General features: G+C 40.5%; 1 protein-coding gene across 5 annotated transcripts in view; it reads right to left on the bottom strand.

Annotated features, from left to right (window-relative positions):
* Fchsd2 (FCH and double SH3 domains 2) overlaps positions 1 to 16,601 on the bottom strand; it is a 250,079-nt gene that overhangs the window by 9,244 nt on the left and 224,234 nt on the right. For all 5 annotated transcript variants that reach the window (XM_042687508.1, XM_042687523.1, XM_042687500.1 and 2 more), the window contains one exon: positions 3,162 to 3,296. In XM_042687508.1, the coding sequence (XP_042543442.1) occupies positions 3,162 to 3,296 (135 nt within the window). The remainder of the gene's footprint in view (positions 1 to 3,161; positions 3,297 to 16,601) is intronic.

Raw genomic sequence — 16,601 nt, 5'->3', positions numbered from 1 at the left:
CAGTTGAGATCTTTGAGGTACATATAATTTGATATCCTACTTTTTTATTTGACATTATGATATTAAGAGTTTCACTTTTGTTTTGGTCTGGTACTAGGGTTTAAACTCAAGAGCCTCAAGCTTTTGCTTTTTTTTTTTTTTCTCACTTGGTTTGGCTTTACTACTTGAATCATGCCTTCAGTTGGACATTTTGCTGGTTAATTGGAATCTCAATTGTTTAGGTCTCAGCTTTCTGAAAAGTTAGGATTATAGAAGTGAGCCATTAGGACCCTGTCTTTTTGAACTCAGGGCCTTGCACTTGCTAGGTAGGTGTTCTGCCATTTGAGTCACACCCTCAGCCTTTTTTGTTTTATTTTGAGACAAGATCTCAGTATGTAGTCCAGGCTAGCCTAGAAATCCTTTTGCCTCAGCAATCTAGTGCTGGCTCAGTGTATACTTTTCTTACCAAAAAATTCATTAATGTAAATTTCAATAATTGTCACAATAATATTGTATTTTGTGATCATAATTTATTTAACTATTCTCTTCTTAGACTTTCAACTTTGAGCTTTTATAGAGTATATTAGAATGAAATAGTTTGTAGCCAGGTGCTGGTGGCTCATGCCTGTAATCCTAGCTACTCAGGAGGCTAAGATCTGAGGATCATGGTTCAAAGCCAGCCCAGGCAGGAAAGTCTGTGAGACTCTTATCTCCATTTAACCACCAGAAAACCAGAAGTGGTGCTCTGGCTTAAGCCACAGAGCACTTGCCTTGAGCTGAAGAGCTCAGGGACAGTGCTCAGGCCCAGAGTTCAAGCCCCATGACTGATCCCCCAATTTTTTTTTTTTGTATCTAAAATACTCTATTGTGGTTTATTTCCTTAGGATACTAACAGGATTAAAAATTATGAATCTTAGCCGGGTGCTGGTGGCTCACGCCTGTAATCCTAGCTACTCAGGAGGCTGAGATCTGAGGATCGTGGTTCAAAGCCAGCCTGGGGAGGAAAGTCCATGAAACTCTTATCTCCAATAAACCACCAGAAAACTGGAAGTGGCACTGTGGCTCAAGTGGTAGAGTGCTAGCTTTGAGCTGAAGAGCTGAGAGACAGCGCTCAGGCCCAGAGTTCAAGGCCCATGACCGAAAAAAAAAAATTATGAATCTTTTCTTATGATCATTAAAAATGGCCTCACCAGATGAATCCAGACCTTTTCTGGGCCATAAGAATCATGATTTGGCCTCAAGTCAGTGTGTCTGTCTCCGTCTCCCATATGTATGTATATATGTATGTGTGTATGTACATGTGTATATGTATATATGTATGGATGGATATATAAGCACCTATTTATTTGTGTTGGTACCAGGACTTGAATTCAGGGTCTCATGCTCTCACTTAGCTTTTTCACTCACAGCTAGTACTCCTGCTTAAGCCACACCTCCAGTTATCTTTTTGTTGGTTATTTGGAGATAGGAATTTCTAAGACTTTTCTGTTTGGGTTAGCTCAGATCTCAGCTTCCTGAGCGCTAGGATTATAGGTGTGAACCAATGGTATCCATCTACTTTTATCATTTTTGAGTCTATCTTTCTACTTACAAAAAATGTTTGCTTATGAAACAGCATGCTAGTACAGCAGCCTCATATATCTCATGCACAGTTCATCATTTTCTCCTGGGCTTTATTTAATCTCACATTGCTTGATCATGGTTTGATGAACGGTAATAATGCATGTTTACTATGTAGCCTAGATGTATAGTAGGCTATAGTGTCTAGGCTTATGTAAGCTCACTCTGATAGGTGCGTGATAATAAAATCTTTTAATGCTGCCTCCCTCAGAATGAATTCTCATCATTAATAAAACATGACTATGCAGAGTAAGTAAAAGAGGGCAATGGGACAGAGAAGCAACTGAGGTGTTGGCAGTCTCCTTAAGTGGTTAGGGGTGGCCTCAGGAAGCACCATTTGAGCTGAGCTCCAATGGTGAGAAGTGGGCAGCAAACTAGGATTTGGGGAAATAGAAGTCTAGGCAGAAAGGATCTCAAGTACAAAGGAGTATAATCAGGGCTTTAGCCTAAGGCAGCCAGGGTAGCTAATGTGTTTTGAGTGGGAGAGGTGGGAAGATGGTATGATATGAAGCCAAAGAAACTGGCTGGAGCCAAATCAGGCTGGATGTTACAGATCCCAGGAAAGAGTTTGTGTTTTTTCCCCTATGTGTAATAGAAAGCTTAGAAGTTTTAGCAAAGGGAATAATATCATCTCTTTCATATGTTGAAGATTTTTCTGACTGCAGAGTTAAAAATGGACAATGGGGAGGCAACTATGAAAGAGGGAGACTAATTTCAAGTCCCCTCTCCCCATCACTAAAGCAATGGCGTGGACAAAGATAATAGCAGCAGAGAAAATAAAAAGTGATTAGATTCAAGATGTGTGTGTGTGTGTTTGTGTGTGTGCATGCATGTATATGTGTATACATATACACTTTTTTTTTTAAAGTACTGGGGATGAAACACAGCCTCATGTACGAGGCAAGTACTTTGTCAGTGAGCTATTTCCCGAATCCAGATTCAGGATATGTGGAGGTGAGTTCAATAGAACTGGCTGATGGGTGGAAGGAGGCAAAACAAAGAACAACTGGAGGTCAAAACTCAATTTACTCTGTGTTTAGTAAAAAGTTTAATGGGACTTCAAGGAAAGGGTGAGAGAGATTAAGAGCAATTATACCAAACCAGATGTAGAAAGTCTAAATTTATCAAAGTTCCTGCTTAACAAAGATAATAAGAGATGGTTATATTAGGAGTACAGGCAAAGCCTAAAAATTGCTTTGTAAAATAATTTTCCTTGATATCCCTTTTGAGGCTCATCCTAATGGAGGATTTATGTCAAACAGGAAGAGTTTTGGTTACTAAAGATTTTCAATATACTAGGCACCGTGCTAAATGCCTTCCTACTGAATTATTACTTTATTATTTATTTTAATTATTTTAAGTTATGATTTATCTTCATATTAACTCTACAATATTATCCTTATGATATAAGGAAATTGAGGCTCACAGAGACTAAGGGATTAGTATAGGACATTTTAACACAAGTAATCTAATATAATATGCTAAGTAGACACATTATGAGAGGCTGGCTAGATACAGAGTCTCCAAGATCTGCTATCAGCAATATGTTGGAGAATACAAACCTTGTAGGAGTAAACAACTTTGCAGGTGAGTGGATAATTTCTTAAGGTGCCAGAAGGGCTTGAACTGCTGTCATCAAAAACATCCATATTGTCTTCAAACTCTTCTCCTTCTTCTCTTTCCATGTCTGCATTAAGCTAAGAAAAAACAAGAAGCCATTGGCTAGTTTGCTTAGTCAAGAAAATGGTAGAAAACAGGAAGAGCACTTAAAATCTGATTGCTTCAGAATGTTAATCTACCTATTCAACTTCACACAAAGGGACTTCTCAGTTGCATTTTTCATGAAAATTGATGTCAAATATATGTCAAGTATAAATTTATCAGTGTTCTTTCACTTTTTACCATTAAATACTGACCAACAAAGTCCTCATCATTTAAATTGACAATATCAGAAAACATTGAAAAGCTTTTTAAGTGCCAGTGATATGGAGAAACAGTCTTTCCCTGAAGGCTGGTAAAAATGTGAATTCACACATCATTTTTGGAAAATATACTTTTGGAAAATATACTGGAACATATCACTTGATGTAGTAATTCCACTTTTGTGAATACATCACAGAAAACGGAAAGACTTTATTCTAAGATGTTTTCTGCAACATTTCTTTCTTTCTTTTTTTTTTTGTCGGTCGTGGGGCTTGAACTCTGGGCCTGGCCGCTGTCCCTCAGCTCTTCAGCTCAAGGATAGCGCTCTACCACTTGAGCCACAGTGCCACTTCCGGTGGGGATTACAATTACATGAGTCAGGTGGTAAGTACATTTCTTTTCCTACAGTGTCTTCTGTTCCCTTTCTCCCAATCCCTTCTGCACGACTCCACCCACAATTTGTGTAGTTCATTTTCATCAGTGTCCAGTGAGTTCTACTGCTGCACTTTTTCACCCTTTTTCTCTCCAGTTCTGTACCCTTCTTACAACCCTACCGAAGATATACACTTAAGTACACCATACATAAGGAAAAGAAGATGGAATCACACAAAAAAATAAAGAATATAAAGTTTTTTGTTTTTTTCTTTTACCAGTCCTGGGCATTGCCTAACATGCATGAGCTCTGGGTTGGATTCCTCAGTACCAACCACATAAACAGACAATGCCAGAAGTGGTGCTGTAGCTCAAGTGGTAGAGTTTTGGCCTTGAGCAAAAGAAGCTCAAGGACAGTGCCCCAAGACTGGCAAAAAAACAAAACAAAAAACCCCCAACACTTTCAACAGGTTTCACTTTCCTATTCTCAGTATGGTGATTTCTTAATAATTAAACATATATTTCTAAAATTCCACTACTGAGTATTTTCCTAAAGAACCGAAAGCACGGTCTCATTAGTGTAATGTTATTCAAAGTAGTATTACTCCAACAGCCAAAGCAGGGAAGTAACACAAGTGCCCAATGATAGATGAGTGGATAAAAGAATAGTGTATATCTGTAACCCCTCTGTACATAACCTTTATAATAACAACTTAAGGGCTGGCAAGGTGGCTCAGTGGTAGAGCACTTGCCTTGCATGCATGAGGCCCTGGGTTCGAGTCCTCAGCACCACATAGCAAAAAGAAAAAAGCCAGAAGTGGCACTGTGGCTCAAGTAGTAGAGTGCTAGTCTTGAGCTGAAGAGCTGAGGGACAGCGCCCAGGCCCAGAGTTCAGGCCCCACGACCGGACCCTCCTCCCTCCCCCAAAAAATAACAACTTAAAAAAGAATAGTGTATATAGACATAAAAGGAACATTATCCAGTCCTAAAAAAGGAGGTAAGTTCTGATATGCTATCATACAGATGATGACCCGGGCATTACACTAACTGAAATAACTAGTCATAAAAATGTAACACTGAAAAAAAAAATGTAACACTATAGGGGCTGGGAATGTGGCTTAGTGGTTAGTGGTAGAGTGCTTGCCTAGCATGCATGAAGCCCTGGGTTCCACTCCTCAATACCACATAAACAAAAAAAGCCAGAAGTGGTGCTGTGGCTCAAGTGGTAAGAGTGCTAACCTTGAGCTAAAGAAGCTCAGTGCCCAGGCCCTGAGTTCAAGCCCCAGGACTGGCGGGAAAAAAAAAGTAGCACTGTGATTTCACAGTAGTCAAATTCATAGAAACAAAGTATAATGGGAATTATCAGGGGCTAAAGGTGAGTAATGGGAAATAATAATAATAATACTTATTGTTTGCCAGTCCTGGGGCTTGAATTCAGGGCTGTCCCTGAACTTCTTTTGCTCAAGGCTAGCACTCTACCACTGAGCCACAGCATCATTTCAGGATTTTTGTATTTATGTGGTGCTAAGGAATCGAACCTAGGGCTTCATGCATGCAAGGTAAGCACTCTACCACTGAGTCACATTCCCAGTCCATTAACAGGAACAGGGTTGTGTTCTTCCTACACAGTTCAGGCTTGTCTTGAATACTCAATCCTCCTGGCTCAGCCTCCCAAGTGTTGGGGTTACAGGTGTGAACTACCACTATAGGCTTGTTTTTTGTTTTTTGTTTTTTTTGGGTCCCGTCATGGGGCCTGAACTCAGGGCCTGGGCGCTGTCCCTCAGCTCTTCAGCTCAAGGCTAGCACTCTACCATTTGAGCCACAGCGCCACTTCCGGCTTTTTTCTTTTTGCTTATGTGGTGCTGAGGAATTGAACCCAGAGCCTCATGCATGCAAGGCAAGCACTTGACCACTGAGCCACCTTCCCAACCCCAATATAGGCTTGGTTTTTACTGTGTTTTTTTTTTTTGTTTGTTTTTGAGGGGCTAATCCTCTGTATGTTGTATGCAATGTTAGGTTTTTGAAAACTATGAAATATACACAATGTTTACTTTTGGGAGTTCACAATTTAAGTGAAGGGCCAAGAGCAGAGGGCCAGTGGAGGCAGGTAAGAACCTGGGGAGAAGGGCTAGAATTCTTGGGTACAATGAGCCTAAAAGAAGAAGTATCTCTGTCAAGCTATATTTCTAGTCAAATAAATGGAGACTCTTCTGAATAGCTAGCACTAATATATTTTTTTTTTATTGTAAAGATACTATACAGAGGGTTACAGTTACATGAGTGAGGTAATGAGTACACTTCCTCTTGAACATTGTTACCCCCTCCATTGTTTTCCCCCTACCATCCCCTCCCTCCCTCCCTTCCCCGAGGTTCTTTTTTTTTTTTGATTGTGATTAAGTGATTACATAATTTCCGGAATTTCACAGTATTGTGGAATAATGATGCTCATTTAAAGTCACAAGTTCATTCTAACTTTCCTGGAGCAAATTGTCTATCACAGTCTGTAACATATAACGGTGTTCACATGTTTTATACCATATATGTGATCAGCAGCATGGGGATATTTAGTAGTGGTTCAACCAGATGAGTGGGAGTTCTTTGTTTCTTAAGGCCTGTTAGTTTTGTCATATCACCTAACATTTTGGATTTAGCATCCACTTATCAGGGAGACCATGTACCGTTTGTCTCTTCGTTCTTGGCTTACCTCGCTCAACATGATTCCTTCTAGCTCCATCCATTTCCCTGCAAATGCCATTATTTTGTCATTTCTAATGGCTGCATAACATTCCATTGTGTATAGATACCACAATTTTTGGATCCATTCATCTGTGGTGGGGCATCTGGGTTGTTTCCATATCCTAGCTATTGTGAACAGTAGCACTAATATTTTAAGGGTGATCTTCTTCCTAACTTCCATTTTCCTAATAATGTTCTATAGAATTTTAGAGAATTTGAGAATAAACTATATTTTTCCTGCTACCTATATTGCTTCTACTTTCAAGCCCTGAAATATTTCCTTTTATAACTTATTGAAAATTCTTCATAGTTGAGTGAGGTAAGCTTATGCCTCATTTATGAACTATTCATCTATGGTCAGTCAGATTAGTTCCCATATAGTTTCAAATCTTGATTTCTTAAATGTCTGACTTATGATTCTATTATTTTTCCAATAGAATGCTGTGTATCATGTAAAAGATAAAGGTCACACTCTAGAAACTTTGATAAAACTATGTTTAAGCATATTTTCATATACTTAGGAATTGTTTTCAGATTCTAGGAAAGGTTATAAGCATTTGAAAATAGTAGCATTATAAAAAACAGAACAAAACAAAATACTCATACAAAAAAAAAATTGTGGTTTCCAAAAACACATATGGAATGTTAATGATTATTGGGTTTGGCACTGTGAATCAGTCTAAAACATTTTATCTTGGCAACCCAGACTGATACTAAACATTCCTTCCTTTCTCTATTTTGAGTTCATTTCTTGATCCTCATGGAAGGATTGAAAAGCTGCAGTGACAGCAGCAGGGTCACTGCTATATACTTCTGCACTGTCACAGCAGCTTTTCACAGCATGGTATCTCAGGGTAATCTCTTCTCTTCTTCTTCTAGCCTTACTGTTTTCTTGACCCAGCATTTCTAAAAGCATATTCTTCTTCTCTTCTCTCTCTTTCTCTCTCTTTTTTTTTTTGGTTGGTCGTGGGGCCTGAACTCTGGGCTTGGGTGCTGTCCCTCAGCTCTTCAGCTCAAGGCTAGCACTCTACCACTTGAGCCATAGCGCCACTTCTACCTTTTTCTGCTTATGTGGTGCTGAGGAATCGAACCCAGGGCCTCATGCATGCAAGGCAAACACTCTACCACTGAGCCACCTTCCCAGCCCTTTCTTCTCTTATCTTAACAACTGCTCTCAACCCCTTTTCTCCCTGTCACTTGCCAGAACTTCAATCATAACAATTCTTTCTAGCTGTACTAATATTTTTCCTTCCTTATATGTGGTAAAATTCTTACTCTTATTGCAAGGGCAGTAAGAAGACTCTTTTTCAGCGTGTTTTAGTAGCTGTCTTCTTCTTCTTCTTCTTTTTTTTTTTTTTGGTCGGTCATTGGGCTTGAACTCTGGGCTTGGGCGCTGTCCCTGCACTCTTCAGTTCAAGGTGAGCACTCTACCACTTGAGCCACAGCGCTACTTCTGGTTTTCTAGTGGTTTATTGGAGATAAGAGTCTCACGGACTTTCCTGCCTGGGCTGGCTTTGAACCGCGATCCTCAGATCTCAGCCTCCTGAGTAGCTAGGATTATAGGCGTGAACCACCAGCGCCCAGCAGTAGCTGTCTTCTTGTACCCAGCAAAACCACCTCTGATAGGCATCATTACTGTGAGTGTCACAAGAAGGAGCAGAGGGCCTAGAGTCTGGCAGACACGGTGTGAATGCTGACTATGCCATGTACTTTGTGTAAGCCTAGGAAACTATTTAACTTCTCAGCTCCAACCATCTTACCTTTCTAATGAAGATAATAACTTCTTAGCTGGGTGCTGGTGGCTCATGTCTGTAATCTTAGCTACTCAGGAGGCTGAAATCTGAGGATCACGGTTCAAAGCCAGCCAGGGCAGGAAAGTCCGTGAGCCTCTTATCTCCAATAAACCACCAGAAAAACAAGTGGTGCTGTAGCTCAAGTGGTAGAGCACTTGCCTTGAACTGAAGAGCCGAGGAACAGCACCCAGGACCATATTTCAAGCCCCACAACCGACAAAAAACAAAAAACCTTTTTTTTTTTTTTTGGTCAGTTGTGGGCCTGAATTCTGGACCTGGGTGCTGTCTCTTAACTCTTCAGTTTAAGGCTAGCGCTCTACCACTTGAGCCACAGCGCCACTTCAGGCTTTCTCTGCTTATGTGGTGCTGAGGAACTGAACCCAGGGCCTCATGCATGCAAGGCAAGCACTCTACCACTGAGCCACCTTCCCAGCCCCACAAAAAACTTCTTTACAGGGTTATTATAAGGCTTCATGAAATAAAACATTTTAAACCCTAATATATACTTGATGTAAAGGAGACAATAAATCATAAGCATTTATTGTCTTTATGAGGCGGAGAGAATCTAAACAAAGAATCTGCTAATACCCAATACAAACAAAGACATTTGCTATAGAAAACTGACTAGCTGGGAAGGTGGCTCAGTGGTAGAGTGGTTGCCTTGAATTCATGAGGCCCTTGGTTCAATTCCTCAGCAGGAAGCGGGGCTGAGGCTCAAGTGGTAGAGTGCTAGACTACAGCTGAAGAGTTGAGGAACAGCGCCCAGGCCCAGAGTTCAGGCCCCACAACCAATAAAAAAAAAAAAAGAAAACTGATTAAAGCTGGGCATTGGTGGCTCACACTTGTAATATTAGCTATTCGGGAGTCTGAGGTTTGAGAATCGCGGTTCAAAGCCAGCCCAGGCAGGAAAGTCTGTGAGACTTTTATCACCAATTAACTACCAGAAAATCAGAAGTGGTGCTGTGGCTCAAGTGGTAGAGCACTCTCCTTGAGCTAAAGAGTGCAGGGACAGCACCTAGGCCCAGAGTTCAAGCCCCACGACCTACAAAAACAACCAACCAAACAAAAACTGACCTACAAAATCCCTCTACTGATGCTGGAAAGGTAGCTCAGTGGTAGAGTGCTTGCCTTGCATGCATGAGGCCCGGGGTTCCATTCCTCAGCACCACATAAGCAGGAAGGCTGAAAGTGGTGCTGTGGCTCAAGTGGTTGAGCACTAGCCTTGAGCTGAAGAGCTCAGGGACGATGCCCAGACCCAGAGTTCAGGCCCATAACAACCACCACTAACATAAAACAAACAAACGGGCTGGGAAGGTGGTTCAGTGGTAGAGTGCTTGCCTTGCATGCATGAGGCCCTGGGTTCCAGTCCTCAGCACCACATAAGCAGAAAAAGCCAGAAGTGATGCTGTGGCTCAAGTGGTAGAATGCTAGCCTTGAGCTGAAGAGCTGAGGGAGAGCACCCAAGCCCAGAGTTCAAGCCCTACAACTGGCAAACAAACAAACAAACAAACTCTATCTGGACAGAGAACTGATCACTGTTAACCTCATTCCATGTCTAACATAAGTAGTTGTAAAATATGATTTTAAATATCAGGAAGATGGTTTCTGCTTCCAAGCAAGATGGAGTAGTAGGCTTGGTCTCAACTGCATTTTTTAAAATAACTAGTTATGAAGAATTTAATTTTAAATTAAAAAAAATTTAACTATGTAGCAGTAACTATGAAGCAGAGAAGCCTGCCAGATTTACTTATTTCAGTGTCATATTTTTTCCCTTTCAGTTCCTTCTGTTATGTCTTCTTCTCCTGTGCAACTTCTTGTAGTTTAGGAACAACATATTTTTAATGAGGACAATTCAATATGGCAGGGGGAGTGCTAGTATGAGTAAACTGGACTATGCTTTTAAAGTACCACAACTCATGCTGGATATGCTAAATGAAATAAACTCCACATCGAAATCTAGCATTTTTAAGCACGTATAGCAAAAATTAAGTACTCATCTTGGACACTGATTGATTCAGTGTCCAATGTTTGGCCTGGGCACACCTACCAACACCACCATGGTAATGCCAGAATAACATACATTGTTTCTTTAAAATGTCATCTTGGAGATGCTAGGTAGTTTTTTGGGATATAGCCTGGATGATTTTTTGGGTGAATATGAAAAACTGAACCTATTTATTTACATGTTTTTGTACAATTTTCTGGATCAAGAGTGTAGCAAGCCATTTTCACCAGTTACTTACTACAGGAAGAACCCCGTACTGGTTGTCATGGCTATGCAAAAAGTCAGAAAACAGCATAGCTAGAAACACATCACTCAGGGTAAATTCTCATATGTTCACTGCCCACTTTTGGGTCTTGGCTGTCAATAAGAATCAATTCATTGACACTAAGAGTCTCATAAGAAGAGCTGGCTCAATACATGCTTGCTAAATTGAATTCAATGGATCTTACTAGGAATTGAGTTTAGTTCAATTAAAAGACAATGGCACACCCCTATAATCCTAGCTACTCAGGAAGCTGAGATCTAAAGATTGAAGTTCAAAGCCAACCTGGGCAGAAAAGTACATGAGACTCTTTATGTCCAATTATCACCAAAAAGCTAGAAATGGAGCTGTGGCTCAAATGGAAGAATGCTAACTTTGAGTTAAAAAAAAAAAAAGTTCAGGGACAGCTCTCAGGCCCTGAGTTCAGCCCCAAGACGGGAACACACACACACACACACACACACACACACACACACACACACACACACACACACACACACACACACACACACACACACACACACACACACACACACACACACACACACACACACACGACCACTGGAGATATTGTAAACTTGAAAACAAAAGATTTTGCAGGCACATTCTATTATTTCAACAGTTTATAAGAAACTCATTATAAAAGCCTATTCTCTTCTTTTCATTGGGATTATCTTAAACCAAGAAACCAGATTTTCATATTTTAAAATCAAACCACACTGTATTAGTAGGTAGTAATGAGGCAGCTGAAAACTAAACTGACGTCTGAATTTGGTTAAAAATACTTCTCCTCCTACGGGCTAGGAAGCTGGCTCAGTGGTAGAGCGCTTGCCTTGCATGCCTGAGGCCCTGAGTTCGATTCCCCAGCACCACATAAGCAAAAAGAAAAAAGCCGGAAGTGGTGCTGTGGCTCAAGTGGTAGAGCGCTAGCCTTGAGCTGAAGAGCTGAGGGACAGTGCCCAGGCCCAGAGTTCAGGCCCCACAACCGGACCCAAAAAAAAAAAAAAAAAAAAACTTCACCTCCTAGTCTTCCAGCCATCTTTAGCATAGTCTTCATAATGAATAGAATTTCTTTTCTTTTACTGGTAGAGGGAAGAGACATGAGATGAGTGTTGAGAGAGGGTGTTACTGTTTGGTTGGAAGTTACTATGTAGTCCAGGCTGGCTTGGGACATGTGATCCTCCTGCCTCTGCCTCCCAAGTGTTGGGATTACAGATGAAAACCCCCACATAACCATCACAATTTATCTCTACACAATCCTTCAAGTGCCCTAAGGAAAGCTGTACAACAAAGCCAACTGTCAATGTGTCTTAACAATAGCTGGGAAAAGTGGCTTAAGATAGTAAAAAATCATGTAAAAAGTGTCAGCTATAGTTAGAAAATCTAAGAAAAAGGAAGTTGTTGTTTGTTTGTTTGTTTTTTTGGGTCCAGTTGTGGGCCTGGGCGCTGTCCCTCAGCTCTTCAGCTCAAGGATAGCACTCTATCACTTGAGCCACAGCACCACTTCCGGCTTTTTTCTCTTTGCTTATGTGGTGCTGGGGAATCAAACCCAGGGCCTCATGCATGCAAGGCAAGCGCTCTACCACTGAGCCACCTTCCCAGCCCAAGAAAAAGGAAGTATAATAAATATAAACCATTTCAAGCAAAGGTCTACACATCCCATTAATCCTACTTCTGGTAATCTACATCACCAAAAAAAAATTCCATATGGAAATAAGAAATCATTTCTTGATATCCAAGGAAGACTGGTTCCAGGAGGACTCCTTGTGATACCACAATCCATGGATGATCAAGTCTCTTATATAAAATAATGTAGTATTTAAATACAACCCATGTACAACCTCCCATATAATTTAAATCATCTGTAGATTACTTATATTATCTAATATAAATTCTGTGCAAATAGTTGTTATACAGTATTGTTTAGGGAATACTAATAAAAGGACAAAGTCTGTAGATGTGTTCAATAAAGGTGTCATTTTTTTCCCCCAAATCTTGTTGCTTTGTTATTGGTTAAATCCATGTACGCAGGAGGAGGACTGGTTGTATGTATAAAAATATTTTATAAATGATTTATAATACTGAAAATCTGGCGGCAATCTAAATATTCAGTAAATAATAGAAAAGTTACCTTTCTAATACCTTTCTAAGGAGACACTAAAATAATAATTATAAAGATCATCTAGCGATGAAGAATGTTAGATTGGAAAAATGTACAAATTTAACTTAATTTTATGTATGTTTAAAAAAGAGGGACTGGGAATGTTGCCTAGCGTGCATGAAGCCCTGGGTTTGATTTCTCAGTACCACATAAAGAGAAAAAGCCGAAAGTGGCGGGGTGGCTCAAGTGGTAGTGCACTAGCCTTGAGCAAAGAAAGCTCAGGGACAGTGCCCAGGCCCTGAGTTCAAGCCCCAGGTCTGGAAAAACAAAACAGTAAAATGAGGAGTACCTTTTAAAATGTTTGCATGCATAAATATATATATACACACATATGATTTGTACTTGTCAAAATTAAAATAAATGGAGGGAAAATATTGTTGAGGAGCTGATTTTTTGCTTTTCTATAGTATTTCAAAATTTTCTATAATCCTACTTATATTTCCATTATTTTTTTCAAGTTTTTTATTGTGATTAAGTGGTTACATAATTTCCCAAATTTCACAGTATTGTGGGATAGTGATGATCAGTTAAAGTCACAAACACATTCTAACTTTCCTGGAGCAAACTGTCTATCACAGTCTATAACATTTATGAGTTCTATGAGCTTTGCGATACAGTATTTCTTCCACATTGGGTGGTATGTACATTTCTTTTGTTTTGCATAGCATCAGTTGTTCCCTCTTCTTACATTTCTATTATAAGATTAATATAATTTCAAAAATTAGGTTGCAAACTATATATAGGTTTTGAGTAAGAGACAGCAGGAGAGTAAGAGAAAAGATTGATCTGGTCATTGGCAGCAGTCCAATCTCAGAAGTTCATGTAGGCTTCAGAAACCTTTAACTAAATATCAGTATCATTGGACTGCTCTTCTTTAGGATAGTGTTATTAAACTCTGGGATTCTTCTCATTTTTTGTTTTTTGTTTTCCCCTTCCCAACCTTATATTCCATACCATGACATGAGACAGAAGGCAAAGAGTTCACATCCTTATTCTAAAAGTACATAGATTATATACTTCCAAAACATTTATCTTCCATAAGGCATTTTTTAGTTTAGTTATACTGTTAATGTCAAACAGTAGCATTAATCATGTTTTCCAGATGACTAATGCTTTTGTTGGCAGCTACAATGAGAGAAAATATTTGGTTGCCAGAATGAGTTATTCCTGCTTCCTGTTCCTCAGCCAGTCAGCTGTCAGTATAAACAGATACAGTCCTCTCTAAGTTATTTAAAAGCAGGTTAAGCCACTACTGGGGCTCCATTAATCTATTTTTGCTTTACTCTCTCCTTTATTTATATTACTGGTAGATCTTCCACAAAATCTATTTTGTCTTTTCTTTTCTCCCCCCCCCCCAAGTTCTGGGCCTTGAACTTGGGTTGCGCACTGTCCCTAAGCTCCTTTTGCTCAAGGCTAATACACTACCACTTGAGCTACAGCATTACTTCCAGCTTTTTAAGTGTCTCACAGACTTTCTGGCTGGAGCTGGCTTTCAACTGAGATCCTCAGATCTCAGCCATCTGAGTAGCTAGGATTACAGGTGTGAGCCGGCTAAAATACAACCTCTTATCTGGAAGAAGGATGACTTGTTCTCCATTAAGAATAGCTACAAGAAGGGAAACATGGGACGAGACTACAAGCCCCTTCTCAAAGAAAGAGACATATCCAGATAAGCTGGTGTCTATAAGCCACTAGAAAAGTTAATTCTGAAGTATCTTCCTAGTATACAGTCACTTAAAAGGATGAATATGAAGAACAGCCCAATGATGAGGAATGTTAGACTGGGAAAAAAATACAAATTCCTTCATTCATATTAAGGAACCCTTTTTCTAGATCCCTTACTAAAATTCCTCACAGTGACATTTTCTTCATGGGCAAAATTTCTTCTCTATTTTTCTCCTTCCTTTCGTCTCTCCTTTCCCATCTCTTCTTTTCCATTTTTGGTGGTATTAGGAGGCTGAACACAGGTCTCCCATGTTGTAGGCAGGTGCTCTACTACCTGAGACACTCTTCCAAGTCCTTTTCATGTTGGTTATTTTTTGGGATAGGTTTTGCTTTATCCTCAGGCTAGCACGGGCTGCAATCTTTCTATTGATGCTGCCTATGTCACTGAAATGACAAAGGGTACACTACCACATCAAGCCACTGATTGAACTTTTTCTTCTTGGGTAGGGGTGGGAGGAGCTGGGCTGTCCTTGGACCACAATTCCCTCATCTTTGCCTCCCAAGTAGCTAGGATTGCAGGGTAAATTAAAGCTGCCACAACCAGCTAGCATTGAACTTTTCTGAAAATATGTCATAGAACCAGAAATCTTGGGGTTGGACAGGATTTTAGAGTAATTTAGTATAACATTTTCTAAGAAATCCAGAAATAAGTGATTTTTTCCAAGCTGTGCTGGAAGAGTAAGAAGTGAACAATTTCTAGTTTGCCATACAGTGGCCCAGTTATACACTGCCAAGCATCAACAGGATCTATAAAGATCTGTTTGTTTTCCCAGCTTGTGAACTTAAAGGAGACCAGCTTGTAAACTTTAAGGGGAGACTAACCTTTGTTATCTGCCCAGAAAAAAAACACAGAGTTGGGTGTCACATGTCCACTCAGGTGATTGAGTAAGAAAGGTGCTAGCCCAAGAACAATCATGGGTTTGGTTGGAAATAGGGCAAGTTCTAACCACAAAGTCAAGTGGATGGGGTGTGTTTGCGTGTGTATGTTTGTGTATGTTTTCCCTGGCTGGATTACTGTTTATAGTGCTCAAGTCTGTAGTCCTAGCTACTCAGGAGGCTGAGATCTGAGGATTATGGTTCAAAGCTAGCCTGAGTGGGAAAGTCCATGACATTCTTTTTTTGTTGTTGTTGGTTGTAGGGCTTGAACTCTGGGCCTGGGCACTGTCCCTCAGCTCTTCAGCTCAAGGCGAGTGCTCTACCACTTGAGCTACAGCGCCACTTCCAGTTTTCTAGTGGTTTATTGGAGATAGGAGTCTCATGGTCTTTCCTGCCTGGGCTGGCTTTGAACCACGATCTTCAGATCTCAGCCTCTTGAGTAGCTAGGATTACAGGCGTGAGCCACTGGTGCCCGGGGTCCATGACATTCTTATCTCCAATTAGCCACCAGAAAACTGGAAGTGATGCTGTGGCTCAAGTGGTAGAGAGCTTCCTTTGAGCTGAAGAACTCAGGGACCTCACCAAGGTCCAGAGTTCAAGACCCATGACTGACCAAAAATAAGATAAAATAAAATAAAGGTTTAAACTGATTGTTTTTCCTTCAAATGTATAATTACACACTTTTTTTTTGTTGGTCATGGGGCCTGGACGATGGGCCTGGGAGCTGTCCCTCAGGCTCTTCAGCTCAAGGCTAGTGCTCTACCACTTGAGTCATAGTGCTACTTCCGGCTTTTTCTGCATAGGTGGTGCTGAAGAATCGAACCCAGGGCCTCATGCATGCAAGGCAAGCACTCTACCACTGAGTCACCTTCCCAGGTTCCCCCCCCCCCTTTTTTTTTTTTGCCAATCTTGGGGTTTGAACTCAGGGCCTGGGCATTATCCCTGAGTTTCTCTTTGTTCAAGGCTAGCACTCTAGCCCTTGAGCCACAGTGCCACTTCTGGCTTTTTTATTTATGTGGCACCAAGGAATTGAACCAAGGGCTTCATGCATGGTAGGCAAGCACTCTACCACTAAGCCACATTCCTAGCCACACATCATTTTTAAGTGTGTAAGTACAGTTCCATTAGAATATCAGAATCCTATATGAA

Source organism: Dipodomys spectabilis, unplaced genomic scaffold, assembly GCF_019054845.1.
Source record: "Dipodomys spectabilis isolate Male_0828 unplaced genomic scaffold, ASM1905484v1 ptg000003l, whole genome shotgun sequence".
Lineage (NCBI taxonomy): Eukaryota > Metazoa > Chordata > Mammalia > Rodentia > Heteromyidae > Dipodomys > Dipodomys spectabilis.
Note: the sequence above shows the minus strand (reverse complement) of the source record. Positions and strands in the feature narration are given on the sequence as shown.